General features: G+C 36.7%; 1 protein-coding gene across 1 annotated transcript in view; it reads right to left on the reverse strand.

Moving 5' to 3' along the window:
* Positions 1 to 26,208, reverse strand: part of CRPPA (CDP-L-ribitol pyrophosphorylase A) — a 332,224-nt gene that overhangs the window by 275,792 nt on the left and 30,224 nt on the right. The window contains exon 3 of the mRNA XM_047096860.1: positions 16,431 to 16,580. Within this exon, the coding sequence (XP_046952816.1) occupies positions 16,431 to 16,580 (150 nt within the window). The remainder of the gene's footprint in view (positions 1 to 16,430; positions 16,581 to 26,208) is intronic.

Here is a 26,208-nt window from a genome sequence, read left to right on the forward strand (position 1 = left end):
AGCACACTAGAAGTGAGGGAGAATGAATGGGAAACTCTACTCTGAAAATAGTAGTCAAACTTCTTAGAACTGTAATGCTTGTAGACACGAAGAAAAGACAGTCTTAGTAAAATTCAGTCTTCTTGACAAGCTACTTGTCAATTTAGCATTTAAAGCCCACACTTATTAGCAACTAATACAAGATACAGGTCTTATTTTCTCTAATGCATATGGGGTATATGCACAAGATATGTATTAAAAAAAAAGGGAACTCCTGCTATATTCTCTAATTTTATGGTCATTATATTCCTGTACTTAGAGCCTTAAAAGAATTATTTTTAAAATTGAACTTTCTTAAAGGTGTTTTCACTTTTTCAAGATAAATAAGCCCTTTTTAAAAAGTGTTTACTTATTTATTTTGAGAGAGAGACAGAGAGCAGGGGAGGGGCAGAGAGAGACAGAGAATCCAGAGCGGGCTCCACAGCTGTCAGTGCAATAAAAATTCTCTGGACCAATCTGAGATTTTCATCATATACCTAAAGATAGTATAACTTACTATTGAATTTCTTTGTTCAAGTTACCAGGTTTTCTTTTTTCCTTTATCAACCTAATTTGTCATTAAATACTCCTAAGAAATAGATTTTAGACCATAAGAATCAAAGAGAAAACACCTAATTACATGGAAAAGTAATAATGAAATACTTATCTTTTTTTTTAATGTTTATTTATCTTTGAGAGGGAGAGGGAGAGCAAGTGGGGGAGAGCCAGAGAAGAGGGAGACACAGAATTTGAAATAGGCTCCAGGATCTGAGCTGTCAGCACAGCTGACACAGGGCTAGAACTCATGAACCATGATATCATGACCTGAGCCAAAGTCAGGTGATGAACCAACTGAGCCACACAGGCGTCCCAAGTATTTAACTATCTCATACCTGTAAGTTTTATTAAGTTTTAAATTAATACTAACCCATACACACATTTCAGTATTCACAGATAAAACTAGTTTTAATTCTATGCACTCATACATTTACACATAAGCATAAATATGTACCATATGTAGCCAATATACCTTTATATCCTGTTCCATTAATATCCAATCATGAGCATTTTCATGCACCAATGAAGTTTTCAAAAACATAACTTTCGGTGATCTTTTCAAGTTACTAAAAGATGTCACTATCTGATGTCTAGATATATAGACTGAGAATCACACACTTATAAAAATGCTGCCAGTCACCAACTTTAGACACAAATATTTGCCAATATTACTAATATTTTCATATTAATTTCTTAAAGTTTTCCAGAAATATTTTTAAATATACAAATATGTACATATATATTTTCCCCATGCTCAACTCATAATTTACATTAGTGTCAACATAATATCTACATATAAATAGCTATGTGCATGAAATTCTCTCATTTGACAGTATTAAGAATCAAGGGTAAACCATCAAGTCTTCCAGGTGCTAAAAGAAAAAGTTCATGCACTCATGGAACAGACATGGCATCATCAGGGAGCCACGAATACTTACCAGAAATACAATTATGTAAACTAGTGAAATATAATAAGGAAAACTAAAACAGAATCAAGAAATATGATAGAGGAGGTTATTATACCTGACATTATCAGTGAAGGATTCCTAGGAGGTGACATCTATACAGGGAGGTAATCAACAGTGGAAACAACGTTCATAACTAGACAAAGTAGCCTGGAAAAAACAGTACATAGGCCTTTTTTCATGTACTTACACGCACATACACTTAGATACTCTTTCCGTTCAACAAATACTTGGGACTAATGTATCAGTCAGGTGGCTATGAACTCAGATACCATCCTGCCTACACAGAACTCAGTCTAACAGGGGAGTTAGACATGTTATGCACAATTTCCCAATTATTCCATTTTGATATTAATTCTGGGCAAGAAAAACAAAACAAAACAGGGCACTAGGAAACTTGTAGGGAGTTGGCCTAATCTGGTTGAGGGTAGGGGATTGGGGGAGATAGGAAAGACTTCCCTAAGTGATAATTTAGGCATTATCTAAAGGGTACACAGCAAGACAGAAAGAAAGTCAAGTTCCTGAAAGGAGAAATCTTCTTTGTGAGGAAATAAGGTCAGAATTAGCTATAATATAAAGAACGTTAAGTATGAAGGAGAGCAGACAGCAGAAAGGATAGGGGAAGTAACAGGCCAGCAAGTCAATATACCTAATGCCATCATGACACCTATGATCTCTCAGTACCATTTCATAAGCGATGTCATCTATAACCTCAACCTTCACATCTCCTACTTTTTTGTGTGTATCATATTAAGATGTGTTTCTCCCACATGACCTTAGTACCAACATCCCAATTTTTGTTCAACTCTCCGTATATAGGGAAGAGTATGTATTTTCTGCACAAGTTCCAAAGACATAAGTTAAGCCCTTGATAAAGGAAAAAATAATAATAATCATAATGTAAAAGTCCCTATCTCAAAACCACATGAATGATTAAGCCATTCAAGGTCTTTTACTTTTTTTCAGAATTTAGTGATTCATCACTTACCTATAACACCCAGTATTCATCACAAGTGCCCTCCCCTTAATACACATCACCCATTTAGCCCATCCCCTCATTAACCTCCCCACAAGCAATCCTGTTTGTTCTCTATAGTTGAAAGTCCCTTGTGGTTTGCCTCCCTCTCTTTTTTTTCCTTCTTCTATGTTCATCTTAAATTCCACCTATGAGTGAAATCATATGGTATTTATATTTCTCTAACTTATTTCACTTAGCATAATATACTCTAGCTCCTCCATATCATTGCACATAGCAAGATTTCATTATTTTTTATGGCTGAGTAATATTCCATTGCATATGGCCATTCCACCGTGAATGCACCTGATCTCTTTTATTACTATTTTAAAAAAAAAAAAAAGTTTTTAATCACTTTTCCAGGAATGCACAGAAATAGCACTGGAAAAATGTAACTTTTCTTTTTTCAGGACAATTTTTTTGTATTTTAGGCTACATAGAAGAGAATAAAACTAAGTATTTAGTATTCCCAACTTTCTTTACGACTTCACACCTCACCCACCTCCCTGTCAGCTGATTTTTTGCTTCCTGTAACAGTAAGACAATAAAAAACCAAGAATAAACAAACTTTATATCCTCCTACCACATTTACTTATACCTGTGCACACACACACTCTGTATTTTTTCCTGTCCCCATGGGTGACCTATCCATCCTCCTTGTCAAGGTCAACTCCAAAACCATGAATACATTATATCCCAATCTTCTTTCAATATGGCATCACTTTTTGTCTCCCTTTACTAAATCATATTGGATACCAATATGCTATTGTACCATCCATCTAAATTTCTTAATCCATAACGTCCTTCAGCCACCCCCTCCATTTTTCTGCTCAATATTCATGGAAACCTCCCCAAGGGGAAGCCCTCCTCTTCTCTAGTAAAATTCTATATGGGTTTTCATATTCACCACTCTCTTCCAACAGTAGACTCTCACTGCCAAGGCTAATAATTAGGGTTTTTTTAATTTTTTTTTTAACATTTATTTTTGAGAGAGACAGAACATGAGAAGAGGAGGGGCAGAGAGAGAAGGAGACACAGAATCCAAAGCAGGCTCCAGGCTCTGAGGCACCAGCACAGAGCCCAAAATGGAGCTTGAACTCACAACCAAAGGGATCATGACCTAAGCTGAAGTTGGATGCTTAACCGACTGAGCCACCCAGGCGCCCCTGATCAGTTTTATTTTTTTAAACCAATATGTAGCATTTCCTACAATTGCCCAATTCTGAAACACATTCTTCCCTAGGCTTCCATGACATTACCCTGTGGCCAACCCTTCTTCTATCCCCTTAGCTAATTGAGGCCCCTCCAAGATGTCTGTGTTCTCTTTCTCCAAACCTGAGTACATTAACATATATGACAAATAGACTTTTCAGGTATGATCCAATTAATGATCATGATGGGCCTGATGTAGTAACTATGATTCTTTTAAGAGGAAAGCAGGAGAATAAGAGGTGGGAGTAATGTAACAGTAAAAACAGGAATTTGGAAAGATTTAAGGACTAAGAGACAAAGAATGCAGGTGGACTCTAGAAACTGGACAAGTGAAGGAAGCCATCTTCTCTACAACCTCTAACAGTTCTGACAATACTTTTATTTTAGACTTCTAGTCTCCTAAATAAAAGAATAAATTTATGGTTTTGTAATTCACTAAGTTGGTGGTAGTTTATTACAGCAGCAATAGAAAACTTACATACTTCCTCAACCTGATAATCTTGGACTGCCCCCGGGTTCAGACTGAAGTCTATACCCCCTCATTCTATAATCTCAAATCAACTCCAAGGTATTCAATACTTGCATGATGACAACTGTTTATCTGGACCTCTCCATTGAATTCTAGATTTGTATCCAATTATCTCCTTGACATTTTTAAGGTGCTTAAAGGAAATTGCAGACTTAATGTATCAAAACTAAACTCTTCCTCAGCTCCCACAAAACCTTCTCTTCCTTTAACATTCTCCATCTCAATAAAGGCAATTGTATCCTTCTAGTTATTGAGATCACGCCTTTATCTAAGACCCCTCTTATTCTGAAACCCCACATACAATCCATTGGCTAATACTCTTCATTTTACCTTCAAGCATTCAGAGCATAAGCACTTCATATCACATTGTCTACCATCTCAATTGTCCAATTAATCATCACCACCTTTTGCCTTCAGTATCACAAAAGCTCCTCCCTTCTTTCCCTTATACAATCTATTCTGCCTCAACTGACAGGATAAGTCCTATTCTCTTTCAGTGTAAAATCTGAAGTCTGTGCCATAACCTTTAGGGGTCTACATGCTATGGGACCCAAATACTCTCTAACCACATCCCTTCCCAATCCTCCCTACCAGCATCACTATTGCATAGCCAGACTTTCTTACACTGTGTCCTGTATCTGAAATGTTGTACTCTCATTTATCTGCATGACTCATTCCCTTCAGATCTTGCCTTGAATTTCGCATTCTCCCAGAGTACCAGTCTGATTACTTAATAGGAAACAGCAACTTCCAACCCCTGGAGCTCTATCCTACTTTTCTCTTTAAACATTTATCACTATTTGATTTACCATGTAGTTGATTATTCTCTCATTATGAAAAAAAAAAAAAATCCAGAATGTGGAAGTACGGCAAAAGCCACCCAAGGACTATTTTTCAAGAACTTATTTCACTTTTTTAAAAGACAGTCTTAAGTTAGTGTTAACATCAATATTTTTCTCCTATTAGTGATATAAATAATTTAAGTAAAATGGAAAAAAAAAAACGAAAAGTATGTGACCTGGTGAGACATAAACCAATTTTTCATCCAACCTGTAATCTTATGCTAACAGACCTTGTTAAGCTGCCTACACGTATTTAACTTTTCGAACGTCCTCTGAGTGAATACTAACATCATACTGGCTCTTCCATGTGTTGAAAAAAATTTTCATGTGCTCATTTTGTATTTGAATGTTGCAATTTTGTCTTTTTAAAAGTGTCCTTTAGTCGACATCTGTCTCCCCTATTAGGATGCAATCTTCACAGAGGAAGTCCAACAGGAAAGCAACATGGGAGACTCCTCAATTTCCCTCCTCTCACAGATGTACTGCCACACCAGAAGCACTTTCCTTTGAAACCCATCTAGAACCCAGCTGAGTGATTTCTACACACTAGGCAAAGAAGAAAAAATGCCTACATCAAAAAAGTAAAGGTGAAAACTCATCCTAAACATCCCCAACCCAAAACAGCCTCATACAATCAGGAGGAAACTCCCAACTCAACAGCTTCTCCCTGATAAGCAAGGGTTTTTACCATGTATCTATACTCCAACTTTAAGATTCCCATAGTACAGGTAGGATCCTGAGACACCTAACTCTGCAAGTCCATTAGGCTTGTGGTCACAAGACCCAGAGGGCTGCAGCAAACTAAACAGCAGTTTCTTCAAATAGGCGTGGACATGTGGACATGAACTGCAGCTATCCCTTTAGGAATCAAAGCAGGGCAGGAGGCGGTTGGGGGTGGGGGCAGTGTGTGGAGGAGGGAAGAAAACAAGTCATTTCAAGGACAACGGAAGACAAGAATTCACTGCAAACTTTATAAGCTATGCCTAAGGACTAAGGATCTGGCTTCTAATTTAGCACACCTGTACAGAGTGGCTGCTCTTCTCTGTGGACTGGGGAAGCCAAGACACATTTCCTTTGGTCCCTCCTCTGGACTGTTCTAACAGTAAAATCAAGTCACCAGTATCTCCTTGGAGGCAGCCTGTACACCTATTTGGGTGCCCGAACTTTTGTAGCTGCTATTTGAGACGGGACCCCAAATCACCTAAGAGCTCTGATACCCAACAGGGCATTCTTGAGTCCCACAGGACTATAGCAAATCCAGTAATTAATAAACAGAGCAAAACTTATGGGATGTAGCAAAACACAGTTCTAAGAGGGAAGTGACAAGTTCCTATATTACAAAACAAGAACCTAAGTCAAAATTTAAAAAATTTAAAAAAGGAATAAATAAAGAACTATTTAACTTTATACCACAAAGAAATAGAGAAGCAGAATAAGCTTAAAGTTACAAACAAGTAACAAAGATCAGAGTAGAATTAAGGGAAATAGAGTACAGAGACAATAGTTAAGATCAATGAAAGAGATGGTTTATAAAAAAAATACAATAGACAGACCTTTTGTTAGACTTATTAAGAAAAAAGTCTCAATTTTAAATGAAATATCTAACACTATAAATGGTAACACACAACTACCAAGAATCACTGCCTTGAAAAAACATATACCAATAAATGGAGCAACCTAAAAGAAATGGTTAAGTTTCTAGAAATATATAACCTACCATGACTGAATCAGAAAAAGACAATCTTAACAGACTCCTAGTAAGGAGAATCAGTCAGTAATCAATAAGGTCCTCCTCTAACTATAAAAAACAGAAGTTAATACTTACAGTCTTAATTTTTTTAATGTTTGTTTATTTCTAAGAGTGACAGAGACAGAGTGCAAGCTCAGGAGGGTCAGAGAGAGAGGGAGACACAGAATCCGAAGTAGGTTCCAGGCTCTGAGCTGCCAGCACAGAGCCTGACTCAGGGTTTGAACTCACAAACTGTGAGATCATGCATGATCTAAGCCAAAGTCTGATGCTCAACTGACTGAGCCACTCAGGCACCCCCAATCTTACTTTCTAAGGCCAGCATTACCCTCCACCAAAACTAAACAGGACACTAGCATAAAATTACACACCAATATCCATGATGAACACAAATGCAAAATTCCTCCAAGTATTAGCAAACCAATTCAACAATACATTGAAGGATCATACACCATGATCAACTGGTGTAATTTATCCCAGAAAAGCAAGAATGGTTCAGTATATTTATGTGTGTGTGTGTGTGTGGAGGGGGGTGGGGGGGAAACAATGTTGTATAACACATTAATAAAATTAAGGATTAAATAGATACAGAAAAAGCATTTGACCAAATTCAACATCCTTTCATGGTAACAATTCTCACAGTGGGTATAGAGGAAACATACCTCAACATAATATAAGCCATATAAGACCAGCGCACAGTTAGCAACATACTCAGTGGTGACAGTTCAAAAGTTTTTCCTCCAAAATTGAGGAATAAAACAAGGGTACCCACAATCTTGGCACTTTTACTCAACATAGTAGTTTTGGAAGTCTTAGCCAGTTATCAGGCAAGAGAAATAGGGCATCCAAATTGGAGAAATCAAACTGTTATCATTTGCACATATTATATACAGAAACCAAAAAACACCTATGTGAGTAAATAAATTTGGTGAAGCTTTAAGATACAAAAAGCACACAATAATCAGTTTTTTCTATGTACTGTTAGAAAGTATCTCGATAAAAAAAAAATTACAATAGCATCAAATATAAAATGCTCTGAAATATATTTAACCAAAGGTAAAAGATTTGTACACTGAAAATCTTAAGACATTGATGAAAGAATTTGAACACAAATGTTAAGATATTCTGAGGTCATGGGTTAGTATGATTATTAAAATGTCTATATGACCTAAGCTGATCAAAATATTCAGTGTAATCCTTTAGAATTCCAATGGCATTTTTAACAGAAAAATAACAATGCTGACATTTATATGTAATCACAAAAGACCCCAAATAGCCAAAGCAATCTTGAGCAAGAATAAAACCACAGGTTCATTCATTTCCTGATTTACCACTGCATTACATAGCTATAGTCATCAAAATGATATGCTATTGGCATAAAAGCAGATACATATCAACAGTCTATAAATAAACCCAGGTATATATATAGAGCCAAAAATATGCGATGGGGAATGAATCTCTTCAAAATAGTGGTCCTGAGCAATGATTGGACAATTTATTTTTACTTCAGCTTTAATAAGGTATGTTTGAAATAAAAACCTTCACAAAAGATAGCCTATTTAGTCACTATTGTATCCCAGTAACAAATATATATTCAATATTCACTAAAACTTTTCCATGAAACATGTTGTTTATCCTTAGTAAGCTAACTTGTATAGAAATCATAACTGGGTGAGTTTATGCATTCAAAGTAGTTTTTTCATGTTAAAACCTATTCATTTTCATCAAAAAGACAAGGTCACTTTTTTGGTAAGGTTAAGTTTTTTGTTTTTTTTTTTTTGTTTTTTTTTTGGTGGGGGCATAAGGGGTTGCTTTTGTTTATTTTATAACTTCAAGCCTTTTTTTTTTTTACTTTCACTTTCTTCCCTAGTGTTTAGTATTGTTTTATTGGCTTTTGAAAATCAAACCATGTAAATAAATTACATCAAGTCAAGAGCAAATTATTTCATGTATTTAAGTTTATTTGTGGGTCCTTAGGATCAATTTTCTTAAAAACTTGTAGCTAAACTGCTCTGCCAATGCTGCTTCTCTCAGGCAAGTGTACCTAAGTCTCAGCATGGCAGGCCCCTTCCTGAGAAGACCAGCAGAAACCCCTGGCACAAACCATGCTGCCTGACCAGAGTTCAGCAAGGCTTCAGCTCTAGTGGAAGTAGCATCAGGTCTCATTTAACAAGCAGTCCAGAGCACCCCTAGTTAAAACTCACCACATTCAGGCCAAGGACCAAACAATGCTCACAGCAGGCGAGGAGAGCCGCTGCAGATGACTGGCCTGAAGAATAGAGTAGCCAAAGCACAAGAGCACAGGGCATGCAACACACACCAGAGATACTCCCACAAGTGCCAGGTTCTGGACACTATATTCCTGCTTAATCATAAAGCAATTACTCTAAGGAGCAGGAAAGTTAACAGCCTTTTCTAACACAAAGAACCAGACAGAGGCTTAGACAAAATGCCATGACAGAAGAACCCATTCCCAAAAAAACAAGATACAGTAACGGCCACAGATCTAATCAAAACAGATATAAATAATATGTCTGATGGAGAATTTAAAGTAACAATCAAAGGGATACTCGCCAGGCTTAAGAATGAAGACTTTAGGGGTGCCTGGGTCGTTCAGTCAGGTACATATCTAGCTCTTGATTTTAGCTCAGGTCATGATCTCATAGTTTGAGAGATTGAGCCCCACATACTGTGCTGAGAGCGCATAACCTGCTTGGGATTCTCTCACCTCCCTCACTGTCCCTCCCCACTCCTGTGTGCTCTCTCATTCTCAAAATACATAAACACAAAAAAAAAAAAAAAAAAAAAGAATGGATGACTTCAGGGAGGCCTTTACAACAGAAATCAAATAACTAAAAAGCAACCACTCAGAAATAAGAAATGTAGTAACTGAGGTGGCTGGGTCAGTTTAGGGTCCAACTTCAGCTCAGGTCATGGTTTCGCTGTTGACGAGTTCCAGCCCCACAACCGGCTCTGTGCTGACACTCAGAGCCTGGAGCCTGCTTTGGATTCTGTGTCTCCTTCTTTCTCTGCCCCTCCCCTACTCATGCTCTGTCTCTCTCTGTGTCTCAAAAATAAACAAACATTAAAAAAATTTTTTTAATTAAAAAAGTTAAATTTTTTTTTAAAATTTTAAAAAATAAATGCAGTAACTAAGATTCAAAAAAGACTGAATGTAATGACCACAAGGATGGAAGAAGCAAAAGAATGTATAAGTGATATAGAAGGATAAATAATGAAGCTGAATAAAATAGAGAAAAAAATTATGGAACACAATAGACTTAGTAACTCATTGGGTAACATTTGTATTACAAAAATCCAAGAAGAAAAAGAGAGAGAAGAGGGGACAGAACATTTGAGGAAATAAGAGCCAAAAATTTCCATAATCTGGGGAAGGAAACAGACATCCAAATCCAGGAAGCATAGAGGACGCCCATTAAAAATTTTAAAAAGCAGGCCAACCAGCAACACATATTGTAGTTAAATTTGCAAAATATAGTGGTAAAGAAAAAATCCTAAAAGGGATCAAAACAAAAGAAGTCCCTAACTTACAAGGGAGACATGTAAGACTAGCTGCAGATCTCTCCACGGAAACTTGGCAAGCCAGAAGGGAGTGGCATGATATATCCAACATGCTGAATGGGAAAAACTGCAGCCAAGAATACTCTATCCAGCAGGCTATCATTCAGAATAGAAGCAAAGGTAAAGACTTTCCCAAACAGAAACTAAAGGAGTTCATGAGCACTAAACCAACCCTGTAAGAAATAGTAAAAGGGACTCTGAGTGGAAAAGACCAAAAGTGAGAAAGACTAGAAAGGAACAGAGAAAATCTCTACAAACAATGACAAAACAGGTAATGAAATGGCACTAAAAACATATCAATAACTCTGAATGTTAATGGACTAATATCTCCAATCAAAAGACATAGGGTATCAGAATGGATAAAAAAATAAGACCCATCTAGATGCTATCTACAAGAGACTCATTTTAGAACTAAAGACATGAGAAAATTCAAACTGTTAGGATGGACATTTACCATGCACATGGACATCAAGAATGCCAGAGTACCAATACTTATGTCAGACAAACTAGATTTTAAACCAAAGACTGTAACCACAGATGAAAAAGGGCATTACAACACAATAAAGAAGACTATCCAACAATAAGATTTAACAGCTATAAATATCTGTACCCTCAACTTGGAACACCAAAATGTATATAACAATTGATAACAAACATAAAGGAACTCACTTATAATAATAATAGAGGACTTAACATCCCATTTACATCAATGGACAGAAAATCAACAAGGAAACAATGGCTTTGAATGACACACTGGACTGGATGCACTTAACAAATATATTCAGAATTATTTCATCCTAAAGAAGAATACACATTCTTGTCAAATACACATGAAATATTCTCCAGAACAGATCACATACTAGGTCAAAAATCAAGCCTCATCAAGTACAAGAATGAGATTGTACCATGCATATATTCTGACCATAACGCTATGAAACTTGAAATCAAAGTCCAGAAAAAATTGGGGAAGACCTCAAATACACGGAGGTTAAACAACATGCTACTGAAGAATTAATGGGTCAACCAGGATATCAAAGAAGAAATTTAAAAAGTATATAGAAACAAATGAAAATGGAAACATGACAATCCAAAACCTTTGGGATGCAGCAAAAGCAGTCCTAAGAGGGTAGTATACAGCAATAGAGGCTGCTGAAGAAGGGAAATAATAAAGATTAGAGCAGAAATAAATGATATAGAAACTTAAAAAAAACTTAAAAAAGAACGTATCAATGAAACCAGAAGCTACTTGAAAACATTAATAAAATTGATAACCCCCTAGACAGACTTACCAAAAAGAGAAAGGACCCCAATAAATAAAACCACAAGTGAGACATGAGAAATAACCAATACAGCAGAAATATAATCCATTATGAGAAAATAGTCTGAAAAATCATGTGCCAACAAATTGAACAATCTAGAAGAAAGACATATATTCCTAGAAACATAACATACCAAAACAGAAACAAGAAGAAGTAGAAAACTTCTGCAGACTGATAACCAGCAAAGAAATTGAATCAGTAATCAAAAACCTCCCAACACGCACAAGTGTAGGGCCCGATGGCTTCCTAGGCGAATTCTACCCAACATTTAAGTAAGAGTTTATACCTATTCTTCCCAAACTATTCCAAAAAATAGAAATGGAAGGAAAACTTCCAAACTCATTCTATGAGGCTAACATTACCCTGATTTCAAAACCAGACAAATAATACACTAAGAAAGAAAACTAGAGGCCAATATCCCTGATGAACATGGATGTAAAAATTCTCAATAAAATACTAGCAAATTGAATCCAATAGTACGTTCAAAGAAACATTCTCCACAAACAAGTGGGATTTATGCCTCAGCTGCAAGCATGGTTCAATATTCACAAATCAATCAACATAATACACTACGTTAGTAAAAGAAAGGATAGCAACCATATGATCCTCTCAGTAGATGCAGAAAAAGCATTTGACAAAGTCCAATGTCCATTCATGATAAAAACCCTCAACAAAGTAGGGCTAAAGGAAGTACACCTCAACATCATAAAGGCCATGTATGAAAGATCCACAACTAATATTATCCTTAATGGGGGAAAACTGGGAGCTTTTCCTCTACTGGCAGGAACAAGAGAAGGACGTCCACTCTTACCATTATGATTTAACATGGTACTCTAAGTGATAGCCACAGCCATCAGACAATGCATCCAAATCAGAAAGGAAGAAGTCATTCACTCTGCAGATGACAGGATACTCTATACAGAAAACCTAAAGGACACCACTAAAAGAATGCTAGAAGTGAAACACGAATTCAGTAGACTCACAGAATGCAAAAATCCATTTACAGAAATCAGCTGCATACAGCAATAATGAAGCAGAAGGAGAAATTAAGGAACTGATCCCATTTACAAATGCACCTAATACCATAAGATATGTAGGAACAAACCTAACCAATGAGATAAAATATCTGTACTCTGAAAACTATAAAACACTGATTAAATAAATTTAAGAGGACACAAAGAAATGGAAAAACAGTTCATGCCCATGCATTCAAAGAATATTGTTAAAATGTTTTCGTTACTCAAAGCAATCTACATATTCCTATCTTAATACCACCAGCATTATTCACAGAGCTACAGTCTACCTTAAAATTCGTATGGAAGCACCTAAGACCCCAAATAGCCAAAGTAATCTTGAAACAGAAAAGCAAAGTTGGAGGCATCACAACTCCTAACTTCAAACTGGATTACAAAGCAGAAGTGATCAAGACAGTATGGTACTGGCAAAAAACAGACACAGAGATCACTGGAACAGAATAGAAAACCCAGAAATGGACCCATAACTATATGGTCAACTCATCTTTGACAAAGCAGGTAAGAATACCCAGTGGAAAAAACAGTCTCTTCAACAAATGGTACTAGGAAAACTGGACAGCAACATGCAGAAGAATGAAACTGGACCACTTTCTTACACCACAGACACAAAAAAAAAATAAACTCAAAATGGATGAAAGACCTAAACATGCAACAGGGATGTTGGGACTACAACATAATAAAAAGCTTCCCCATAGTGAAGGAATCAACAAAACTAAAAGGTAACCTATGAATGGGAGAAGGTATGTTCAAATCACGTATCTGATAAAGGGTTAGTATCCAAAATCTATTAAGAACTTATCAAACTCAACACCCAAAAAACAAATAATCCAATTAAAAACTGGGCAGAAAACATGAACAAACACTTCTCCAAAGAAGAAATCCCGATGGCTAACAGATACATGAAAAGATGCTCGACATCGTCAAGGAAACATGAATCAAAACTACGATGAGAAATCACCTCACACAAGTCAGAATGGCTACAATTAACAACACAGAAAACAACAGATGTTGGCAAGGATGTGGAAGAAGGGCAATTCTCTTACAGTGCTGGTGGAAATGCAAACTGGTGCAGCCATTCTGAAGAAAAGTATGAAGGTTCCTGAAAAAAGTTAAAAACACAACTACCCTACAATCCAGCAATTGCACCGCTACACGTTTACCCAAATTATACACAAAATACTAATTTGAAAGGATACACCTACCCTGATGTTTATCCCAACATTATCAACAATAGCCAAGTTATGGTAAGAGCCCAAATGTCCATGGACTGACAAACAGGTAAAGAACATGTGGTATGTACGTGTAGATAGACGTACATATACATACACATACATACGTGCAATGGAGTATTACCCAGCCACAGAAAAATAATGAAATCTTGCCAGTGTCCTTTGCAATGACAAGAAAGGAGCTAGAGAGTATTAAGCTAAGGAAATTTAGTCAGCCAGAAGAAGACAAATATCCCACAATTTCACTCATATACAAAATTTAAGAAATGAAACAAATGAACAAGGGGGTGGGGTGGAAGAGGCCAACCAAGAAACAGAACAAACTGAGGGTTACTGCAGGGAAGGTACTTGGACAGGATGTCTTAAATAAGTGATGGGTATAAAGGAGGGCACTTGTGATGAGTACCAGGTGTTGTGCTAAGTGATGAGTCGCTAAATTCTACTCCTCAAACTAGTATTACACTGTATGTTAACTAGCTGGATTTTAATCAAAACTTGACAAAGGGGGGTAGGAGGGAGGGGCAAGTTGGTGATGGGCACTGAGGAGGACACCTGTTGGGAGGAGCACTGCGTGTTGTCGGGAAACCAATTGGACAATAAATTTCATATTAAAAAAATAAATAATAAAATAAAAAAAGTACTTATAAAAAATTAATTAAATAAATAATTAAACCCAAAAAATTGAGGAAAAACCAAAAGCTTATAGCAAAACCTTCAAACTGATTCTGTAATTCAAAATTCCTCACCTGAACCACAGAACACACGTAATTATTGTCATGTTACTATTTTCTGAATTCTCTCAAGAATGCAGAAGAGTGTCTGATTCATTACATGGTGTGAATGCCTTAGGGTGGTGGTTCCCAAAATTCAGTGTATTAGGATCACATGGCAGAGTTGTTTGTTGAGACACAAATTGCTGGGCCCCATTCCCACAGTTTGTAATTAAGTGGATCTGAGGTGGAGCCCATGAATTTGCATTCTGACAAGTTCCAAAGCATACCGATTCTGTCTGGGAACCACACTATGAGAACCAATACCTCAGTGCATTAGCACTTAATTCTCCAGCAAAAACTGGGGGAAAAAAATGCTTCTCTAATGTGAGGAAATGAAATTATGTTCATTTTATCTTCTAAAATATACTAGGAAGAATGACATGTGATAGCTCTAAGTGTTTAAGGATCAACAATTTCAGGTGGTAAGGCAGATGTGGTCTAGCTCTGCAACATTTAGGATGTAAAAGAGTATTTGAATAAATATTTATAATAGCTTACCCTTGGAATAATTAATAGCCAAATATAGGTAAATTCCTGTACTCCAAATTCATTTTAGGGAAATAATACAAACCATGGCATACTGTTTATATCACTAAAATGGATTCTCATTTACATCCTCTCATTTTAAAACTAACCAACGGAGATTGAGCCATAATTTATTGTGTTTGTGATCACCTTCTATCCGAAATAGGAGGCATTCTTCTGTTTTAAGTGTCAATAACCCTATTACCAGTACCTCATATTCCTCAAAGTCCATCTATTCAAACTACTCTTCATAGATTATTTAACATCAGTCAAGCAATGAGTTACTGTAGTTATAACTTATTTCATGGGGTATTTTCTGATAAGCATAATACCTAATATTCAGTAAGTATTTAATCCATCAATATGCAATAAAAGCCAGTAAAACTTATACGGGTCCCAAAACATTTTTAGAACATGAAAAACAAAAAGGTAATCTGAATCATCTAAACATGAATGAGTTATGTGAGATTCTAAAAGAAGTTATTTTGTTAATTGAAATTTTCAAGGTATCAGTATAGCTGTGCAGGAAATTTATCACACAGGGCTAAAACGGCTGTCCTTACTTTTCCACCTCAATATGGGAAATTGGATCTTGCAGTATTCTCACTGAACAGTTAACCACTAAGTATGGCTCACTGTGCTCAGACTATCTGCATAAACAATATGGTTGAGGTTGGACAGCTACCTTCCTTCTGGGAATCTGGAATTTTTATACATGCTAAGGCAGAGGATCCCTATATGACCAACCCCAATAAATACCTTGGACACTAAGGCTCTGATGGTCTTCCCTGAGAAGAACCATCACACACATGTTGCTAAATTTTCATTGCTGGTGCGAGGAAGGGAGTGCTCTGTGTGACCCTTCAGGGGAAGGTGAGAACTTCAGAGTACACATGTATACTTCCAGACTCTGCATGTGTTTCTCATATGACCCAGCTGTGAATCGTCCGTACTTCACTGTTGTCCATTTTAACCATGAGCCCAGCTATACATGGAATCACCCAAGTTCTTCCAACAAATCTCCAAACAGACAAGTATTCTTACAGACCCCCAACACAGGTTTCAGAAACCCTGATTCTTACCTGCTGATATGCTTCATAGATCACATCAAATAGAAAAGCCTGTGGCATTTCACTTGCTCTGTGTCTGGCACGTTCTAGTGAATGGTCTAAGCAACCATCAGCAGACGGACTGATTACAGTAGATACAAGAGGTCGAATTGCTCCTGCTGCCTGAAAAACAAACAGAGATCCAATTAACATTTGTTTCACCTAGAGCACATTTCACAATCAAACTCTCAACTTTCTCTCTTATTTTTGAGAGGTTCTATTTCTAATTTTAACAAGCAACCTCAAGAAAATATTTGAACAAGTGTTAATTTGGTTAATAAAACAGTATTTCACATCAAAAAATCTATTTCTTAATATTACAGTTCCAAGTAAGAGGTACAGATACTCTTTTCCATTGTAAGTTCGTATTTGTTTTTTATCACTAGCCATGTAAGTCTTATACTAGATCAGAATGGTAAGATACAAGTGGCTGTTCCATGAACGAGAGAAGGAGAAGAATTAATGGGGAAAAACTAGAGAAGGATGACACATCATGATTTCTTAGCGGGCTTTCAAAAGATTTACCTTAAACACAGATAATTAAGGAAAGAGACCTATCTCCTAAGAAGGACAAAATGAGACTCAACCTGAGTAACGATGAATTTATGCCATACTCTAATTCCTGTAAAAAAAAAAAAAAATTCCCTTCAAACTATCTCAGTGCAATGTGCCCTCATGTAAAGTAGCCATTGATTTCAATAGTTCTAATTAAACTGTCTCATTTATAGATGCATCTAAACATTACAAAAAGACACCTTCATATCTGACAATTTGTCCCCTTTATCTTTAAAAGTGTTTCATCATAGTCTTGAAAGTCATTCCCAGACAAGTGCTTTGGAGAAGCTGCTTTAAAATATAGTTCTTGTGGTAGGCCATTAACCAAACCTCCTCCGCAAGTTCCTATCTTCCACGTGACTAATACACAGATACTGCAGGCCATCAAATTGATACACCAACAAATTTGGACTTGAGAAGACTAGTATTTGTGCAAGATAAATAGTCCGTAAACTGGCTTATAAAATCCAAGAGACTGGCTGAAAATAAAAGCTAATGTGTGAGCCAAGTAGACAGTTTATAAACTGTCACAATTCCCAGAGACTTAAGTAGAAATTTGGAACCTTGGAATAAAAGCAAAAATGAGCACATTGCCAGGGCTGACGAGAAGGCAGTAATGTCCAAGTAGGTGCAAGTTCAGTAAGGAGCAAACCCAAGTCCTCAAGCCCAACACCTGTCAGTAAAGGTTAGAAGGCAAGAGAAACACATACACGTGTGTGAGCACACACACAACTTTTTACATGAAAAGTTCTATTTACGTTCCAACTATGGACAAATAATCTTCTATACGAGGCCATGAAGCAAAAATTGTATTTAATATACAACATGAAACACAAAGCGTGAGCAAGAGGACCTCACCAGATTCTCTCTCCAGCCAAAGTAGTGAAAGTATTTTACTGCAACCATTTAAAGTCTTTGAAGGGCATGCAGCAAATGAAACATTTTTTTAAGAAAATCAACTAAATCTTGCTAAAGAGAGAGAGCTTTTGGTACTCAAGGCAAGATCTATTTCTTCCTTAATAATCCACCCAGCTTAGTGTGACTGAAGTTCCACTCGGAGTGGTATGGATGAAAAGATGGGGCTCCCTCTCCCACTACCTTCCAGAAGGAAGGCAGAGTGTTAGAACTTCCCATCCCATTCAGCCCCAGGTCATAGAGGCTAAATTAAGGAAACTGCTGACAAGAGATTGCCGACTCCCTTCCAACCACATAGCCACAACTTGTGAATGGATTATCTACCCCAGGCACAGTAGGTAGACAATGAATATTGGGGCATGAATAGCCTTAACCCCCAATCTCACTTAGGGCAGAGTTTTCACACCAGAAGAATAACAAGAGTCTTTGAATGTCTCCATGCACCACCCTACTTGTGAAATAGAAGATTCACTTAGAGAAACAAGACATCATGCCCCCCACCCCCTACTCAAGTAGCAGTACAGGGATTTTTCAGGGACAGACAGGCTTTAAGAACAGAGCTATCAATCTCTCCCAAAAGGGAACTCACCTTATATGGAACTGACTCTGAGCAAATTGAAACCTTAGTCCACTGTCAAAAAAAAAAAAAAAAAAAAAAAAAAAACAAAGACGATCATCACACTAAGCTATTTAGACTGGGGTGGTAGCTACAAGGGAGCAAAAAAGCTAAACTGTTGGCAAGCTAGTTTACCAGGGACACCTTGGAAAGAGCCAGGTAACAGCAGCTGGCATGAAATCACAGCAAACTTCCAACATTGGCCTCAAAAACTACCACTGCAGAGGAGGCAAAGTGTAACTGAATCACACTGTAGAACATTTTATAACTCAGGCATTGTCAAGCGAGGGAAGGAAAGACAAAGAAATAGAGGAAGAAATAAGGAAGAAAAGAAAAAAGAAAGCAATTTGCAGGCAATGAATAGACTTTATCAGTTGGGTGTGATATCAGAGACAGACAGTAAGAGATTACAAAACAAAGACAAAAAGAATCCTACTAAAACCACTGTCATTCCAGGGTGACTATATCCATGCCCAAGATTGCACCCTCTGTGAAGTGATTTCAGAGACTTCACCTGGTATGGCGGTGAGGGGGAGGGGAACATCACTGAAATAGACCAGCAAAGTCACATACAACAGCAACAATAAGCCCTGAGGAAATGAGAGGGAGACCATCACCACCTAGAACTGATAAATTATCTCAAGGTCCACCAACCAATGACTGGATAAAGGAAATGTGGTATACACATCCACAAGAAAATATTTTTCAGCCTTAAGGAAAGGAAATTTCTATTTCTAACAACATGGATGGACCCTCAAAAGCAATATGCTAAGCGAAGCAAGTCAGAAAAAGACCAATACATACGAAAAGACCAATCTCACCTACACATATAACCTAAAAAAAAAAAAAGCCTCAAAGACACGTAAGATTAGTGGTGGCCAGAAGTGGGGGTACAGAAGGGCAAAACAGGTGAAGGCAGTCAAAAGGTATATCCAGTGACAAAATAAGAACTAGAGGTGTAATGTACAGCATGGAATACAGCATCAAGTTGCTTAGAAATCTTAAAAATCCTAAGGATTCTGTAACCATGTGTGCTGACAGATGTTTACATTGCGAAATGATCACCAAAATAAAGTTAACAAATTTGAAACATTATCTTTTACCCCTGAAACTTATGTTGTACATCAATTATACCTCAAAAAAAAACAAAAAAAAAATCTGTCAATAAATTTTAAATGTGAGAATTTCAAAAATGTGGAAGGTGAACATACTAAGAATGAATGCAAGAAGAAATTAGGAAAACAGAAGACACAATGAGATGAAAAGATACAGTATGAAACAGAGCATGCAGGAGAAGCAATCCAAAGAGGGAAATTTATAGTGTATGTCTATACATAAAGAGATATTCTCAAGTCAAAAATGTTCTACCTGAAGACTTAACACTTCTAAAGTTTTTTCGGGAAAAAAAACTTAAACTAAATCAAGTATAAGTAATAAATAGAGACTAGGGCAGAAATAAATGAAATAGAAAGTAGTAAAATAGAAAAAAAAATCAATATCCAAAGTTAGTTCTTTGAAAGGATAAAGAGGATTGACACATCTTTTGCTAGACAAACCAAGGGAGAGGGAAGATTCTAATTAGTGTAATCAGGAATCAAACAATGACATTCTACCAACCTCACAGAAGAAATAAAAAACTATGAACAAGTATATTTCAGCAAAACAGATGAAATTTCAGTTTTCTAGAAAGACATCAACTACAAAAAACAGATTCAATAACAATTTTTTTCAATATATGAATTTATTGTCAAACTGGTTTCCATACAACACCCAGTGCTCATCCCACAAGGTGCCCTCCTCAATACCCATCACCCACCCTCCCCTCCCTCCCACCCCCATCAACCCTCAGTTAATAACAAACAATTTAAATAGACCTGTACAATTAAGAAAGCTGAATTAGAATTTTAATTTCTCACAAAGAAAAGCCCAGGAGGCTTCACTGGTTATACAAAAAATCTTGAATACCCATTCCTCACATTATTCCAAAAAAGTGACATAGGAGAGAATGCTTCCTAACTTAACTCTGTAAGATGAGTATTGCCAAAACTAAACAAAAGACATCACAAAAAAGAACGACAGACCAAAACCCCTGATGAATTCAGATGCCTAAATCTTCAACCAAATACTAACAACCAAATTTGGCAACCAAATGGGATTTATCCCATGAATGAAAAATTGATTCAATATACCAAAATATCAATGTCATATATATTAATTAAGGGCAAAAAAAATAATAAACACCAACATGTCAACATATGCAGAAATAGTATCTGACAAAATGCAACACTCCTTCGTGAAAAAACCATGCAACAAATTAGGAACAGAACTTCCTCTAGCCAAAAAACGGCAACTGTGAAAAACCAATAGGTAACATCGTATTTGATAAAAACTCTGGATTTTCTCTTTAGCATCAGGAACAAAAATATATCCACTGTCACCACTTCTGTTAAACGTTGTACTGAAAGTTCTCGTCAGGAAAATTAGACAAGAAAATCCAATAAAAAGCATCCAGAAAGAGTGAAACTATCTCCATTTGCAGACAGTATTCTACAGAAAATCTGGATGAATTCCCTATAAAACTAGGAATAGACATATTTGACAAGAAAGCAGAGGACAAGATCAACATTAAATAATCACTTCTATCTCTATCTATACTAGCAATAAACCATCAAAAACAAATACTTAATGTTTAACAAAGGAAGTTAAAATTTATTTTCTGAGAACTACAAAAAAATTTCCCAGGCTCCTATGTAAAAGGCAGTATCTGAACCTATCCACTGGCACCCATCCCTTTCTCAAGTCTTTCACCAACAGTGTGCCTTCTATCCTGCTTCATCAATTTTTATTCCTTTACTGTCAACTATCTTCAGTAGCATCCAAGCAATCTTTGACATCTCCCATCAAGTAAGTCTTTCTTTGATCACACCTATCTTCCAGCTATAACCAAATTACTCCTAGTGAGGTTCAAACAAAACTCCATTAAAGTAATTATCTGTATTCCTTAGAATCTCCAATGTCTGTCTCTTCTCCTGTTCTCTGCAATCGACTTCAATGAGGATTTTATCTCCCCCAATCCACAAAAATACATTTATAAATATCACCCATGACCCCCACGTGGCCAAATCCAATGGGTATCTCTGTCTTCAAGGGCATCTGTTCACCTGGCTTTCAGAAAACCTTCTCAATCATCTCACAAGCAGAGACCTCAAAGTTCTCTAGCTACCCTCATTCCATAAGTGACTTCATCAAGTCACAACATTTCATATACTATCTATATGAGAACTTACAAAACTATACCTCCATCCTCAAACAATCTCTTCAATTCCAGACAGTCAGTATCCGAATACCCTATTTAACTTCTCAGATCAAGAGCCACACCTCAACTTTAACATACTGAGATCAGTTTTGGTTTCACATATACCACACAGTCCATGTCTGCTTTTCCATACACTTCCCATCTTCATAAAAGTCAACTCTATTCTTCTAGTTATTGTCAAAAACCTTGATCATCATTAACTTATCTCCTGTCATACTCCATTTGAATCGAATCCATGAGCAAGCCCATCACCTTCAAAATATACCATTTCAGCACAGTTTTCACTTTCTGCACCACCACAATCTGAACCCAGCACCCATTCTCCCTCCCTCAGATCTCATACAGAAAACGAAGATCGTAAGAGAAGACATTAGTATTTTTAACTACATTAAAATAAACTGGAAGAAAATGATTACAAGGCATATAATTGGCAGAATATTTGTGTGCCTAATATATAAGTAATTTCTAGAAATTGCTTTTTACTTAAAAAATAAAAGTAGGGACAAAAGACTTTCATGGGCAATTCAATGAGAACACATAAATCCTGTAAATACTGGGGAAAAAATGCCAAACCTATTAACAAAATACCAAATTAAACCACGAAGAGAAAGCATTTGCCACTAACTGGATTAGAAAAAAAAGACCATCAACAATATTAAATGGTAAGGATATGGCTCTAGCTCAAACTCCTTTTATACCCTAGTGAGTAGAATTTATCCAAGTTCAGTAAGTAATTGAGCATCATCTGGTAAAGCTGGTGACATGCATGCATCTTGACTGTAATGAAATCCTTGGGTCATGTGCTTAAGACATTAATAGTAATGTTCATGCTAGCAATGCTTGCATTGGCAAAAATTAAAGAAAACATAGGTTCATCAACTACAAATAGATGAACTGTGATATAAAACAGTGATCATGAACATGTGATAGCTGCACAGATTCACATAAATACAATTCCCTAAAGGTGTTTTGGGGGGAAAAAAGTGCTGTCAAAATAAAAGCAAAAGAGAAGTTAATCATACAAATAATTATTTTTTTACAGGGATATGAAAAATCATACAAACCTACTATGCCCTTTAGGAATACATCCGACAAAAATGAAAACAAAACAAAACAAGAAAATAAAAACAAATTTCAGGATAATGTTTATCCATGTGGGGGAAATAACTAAGATCAGGGCAGGGATATGGTTTAAAAGTGACCAGTAATGTTCAGGGTGGTAGATACCTAAGTGTCCAAAGTGCTTTTCAAATTCCCCCTTTTTAATTTCTAACAGTACATTTGTGGACTCTCATTCTGACTACTAAAAACTTCTGAAGAGAAAAAATAACATCCATATCTGGGATGTAATTATGGTAGGACCGGTATACTCCAAGACTCAGTAAGGTTTAACTGGAAGCCTAGAGATCAGCTGTATAGTAGCACAATAGGAAGACCATTTAAAGCACAAAGTGACTACTGGTTTACTGAATAAAATACCCATAAAAAGGATAACATGTGGAAAAAAACTACCACTCACTCAACTATCTGGTTTAAACAAAGATGCTACTCCTGACAGGCATGCACTCCATAGCTGTTTCCATAGAAAGGGATGTTTGTTCAGAAACCTAACTCCTCATTTACGTCAATCTTTTCCGAAATTTAAAATATCAAAATTAAGACACAAGTATGAACAAAGTCAGTTAGGTGCCTCTAAAATAGAGCTATTTGGGTAGTTTGTTACATGAAGCATAATTCCCAAGTTATCAAATACACTGCCTCATTGGGAATTAGCCTAATAAGCCCTGAATGGAAGCTTAACAGCTCAGCACCACAGTGATTACTTGCCTCTCACGCTAATCTATCCAAGTATTTCCACAAGTCAATGCATGGAAATCACAGATACAAATCACACAATGTGGAAAAATGAACCCCACCTCTTCTGTTTACTTTTAGAAGCAAAATTCAACAATACTTATCCATACACAGAGCAGGTGCTGACATGCATTCCTACTCGCCTATCTTCATTCAGGCTAATTATGACAACACACTATAGAAATCCTGACTATATAATTACAATTTCATTTAGCTGAGTTGTCTCTATTCTGAGACTACTTAATGAATGTTTACACAATCACATCTTTAAAGCTAATCATTGGGCATTATGAGATTGTGAGTATTTCATATTTTGATAATACAATAACTCCAATATCCTTTCATAAAAATAATTTATTCAATATAGAAATACCAGTATTTTAGAAAAACTTATCCAAATTGCTCTATCACTCCATGTACCCCTAAAAAAAGGATATGTAGCATGAAGAAATAAAGCATTTGATATACTCAACTTTAATTCCTGAAAATTAAAGCAGTACCATTTAATTTACATCTAATTTGATCAAAAGTATTCTGCTTGGATGTCCTGGGTGTTTAATAAGCCTTACTACATTTTAATCCCTAGGTATACCACCACCCCTTGATCTGCCTCCTTCTCCAACTTGATTTAGAGGTAATACATAAAATATACAGGAGTCACAGTTTTAGCTAAAGAAAACAAAAGCTTTTCACACAGTAGCCTTTTCACCATCAGTAACACATCAAGTTTTACCTCATTCCATAGTCAGGGAATAATTCACTACCTGCCCTGGGCACTTCAACTTTGTTAAAATAAGCCTCAACTTTGCCACTAAATACTCAGAAATCAGGCTTTCTCACATATCAAACTGCTTCTTTCAGACCCAGGTCTTAATACCAATGTTTCCCTCCAGTAAGATACAGAATCCAATGGCCCGGGAGCGCTTATTACCTGACCCCCCACCCAACACTGAATGAACTCTGACCTTCAATGCACTTGATCATGATCAAAACTAACCAATAGAGATCCAGTACAATTTACTGCTAGCCATGGTCAATTCTACCTAAGATTCTTTGTTTGGAAAATAACATCTGTTGAGTCATTTAGCTCTTTAATAACAAGCCCAAAATACTTTGCATAAATATCCAATACTGGATAGTCAAACAGTTTATTTTTCCTGATACACACATACTAGCTCTTACTTCTCAAGTTTTCCTTAATCGTTACTGAGTACAGTCCTGCTGTAAAATACAAAGATTGCCCCCCCACAAACACACACACCGCCCCCCCACCCCGACCCCGTCAGAATTTCTGTTTATTAGGTTACACTATTTCTCTTCAGAAAGGGACTCAACAAATTTTCTAACTAATGATGCTAACCATCCTACAGGGCATGGAATAGCCCCACCAACAGAAAGTACCTTACGAAAACATGTAAGATTGTGCCAAGTTTGAGAAATGCTGTGCCACTTCAGTATTCAGATATACAAAGAAACTCAGGTCTGGAAGTCTACTCTCAGATACAAAAATACCTGTTGCCTTAAATACTGGAGAAACAACCCAATATAGTAAGTGTAGGGTACTTTTTGTTAGGTAAGCAGTAAGATGTACCTAAGGGTCAGGAGTTGATAAGATCACAAGCAGTTAAAATTCTTTAGGTAACTAATATTAACATGGGTAGGTCTGCCAAATTCTGGAAAGCAATTCAGTGTCTGAAAAGGATGCTGAGGTCTGGAAGGGCAGGAGCATTTTAGAAGAGACGATGAGGTCTACTGTCAGGGAACGGCAAAGAAAAATTAAAGCATTCACAAGTACATGTGTCATATTACCCCTTGGCTCACATCATCCAATCAGGTCCAGCCAATCCAGTTCCTTAAACTCTTCCCCTGGCCCCCAACCTCTACTTCTTTCTCTATTTCAGTCTGCTTAAATAGACTTTGACCACTTTGCTAGATCATTACATAGATCCCAAACTAATTTCAGTCCCCTCAATCTCCTGTACTCCATCTATCAAACCAGGGAGACAGCCATCTTTCTAAACTTCAAGTCTTAGGTTATTTCCCTTGGATGGGGGAGGGGGAGATTTAATGGTTCCCCCCTGGTCTCCAAAAGCTAATTCAAGGAAATAAATCAAGGAAGATTAATGAGTTCAAACCTACAGATTATTCCAGAGATGCTAAAAAAGGCAAATTTAAATGGTTCTGTTCAGTTGGAAGCTTAACATACAAGGTCTGCAATTATAGCAGAGAAGCTATAGCATGAGAGATTTCAGAGTAAATATGTCAATTTGGAGTTAAAACGGGTACATGCAAATGCTTTGTACCATGTCAAATAATCATCTCACAAACTTACATGTTGTAGGATTCTTTTTATACAGTTCTCTGGAAGAGACAAAAACAAAGGGACAGAGCACCAATCAAGAATTGACCTGGATTAGGAAGAGAGCAAGGGTCTGAGTACCAGGCAGCAACAGGAGGGAATTCTTTGGCGTGTTACAAAGCTCTGTTGTGATTGT

Source organism: Lynx rufus, unplaced genomic scaffold (assembly GCF_022079265.1).
Source record: "Lynx rufus isolate CCGP_SWC_20201006 ecotype Redwood Valley unplaced genomic scaffold, mLynRuf1.p SCAF_4, whole genome shotgun sequence".
Taxonomy (NCBI): domain Eukaryota; kingdom Metazoa; phylum Chordata; class Mammalia; order Carnivora; family Felidae; genus Lynx; species Lynx rufus.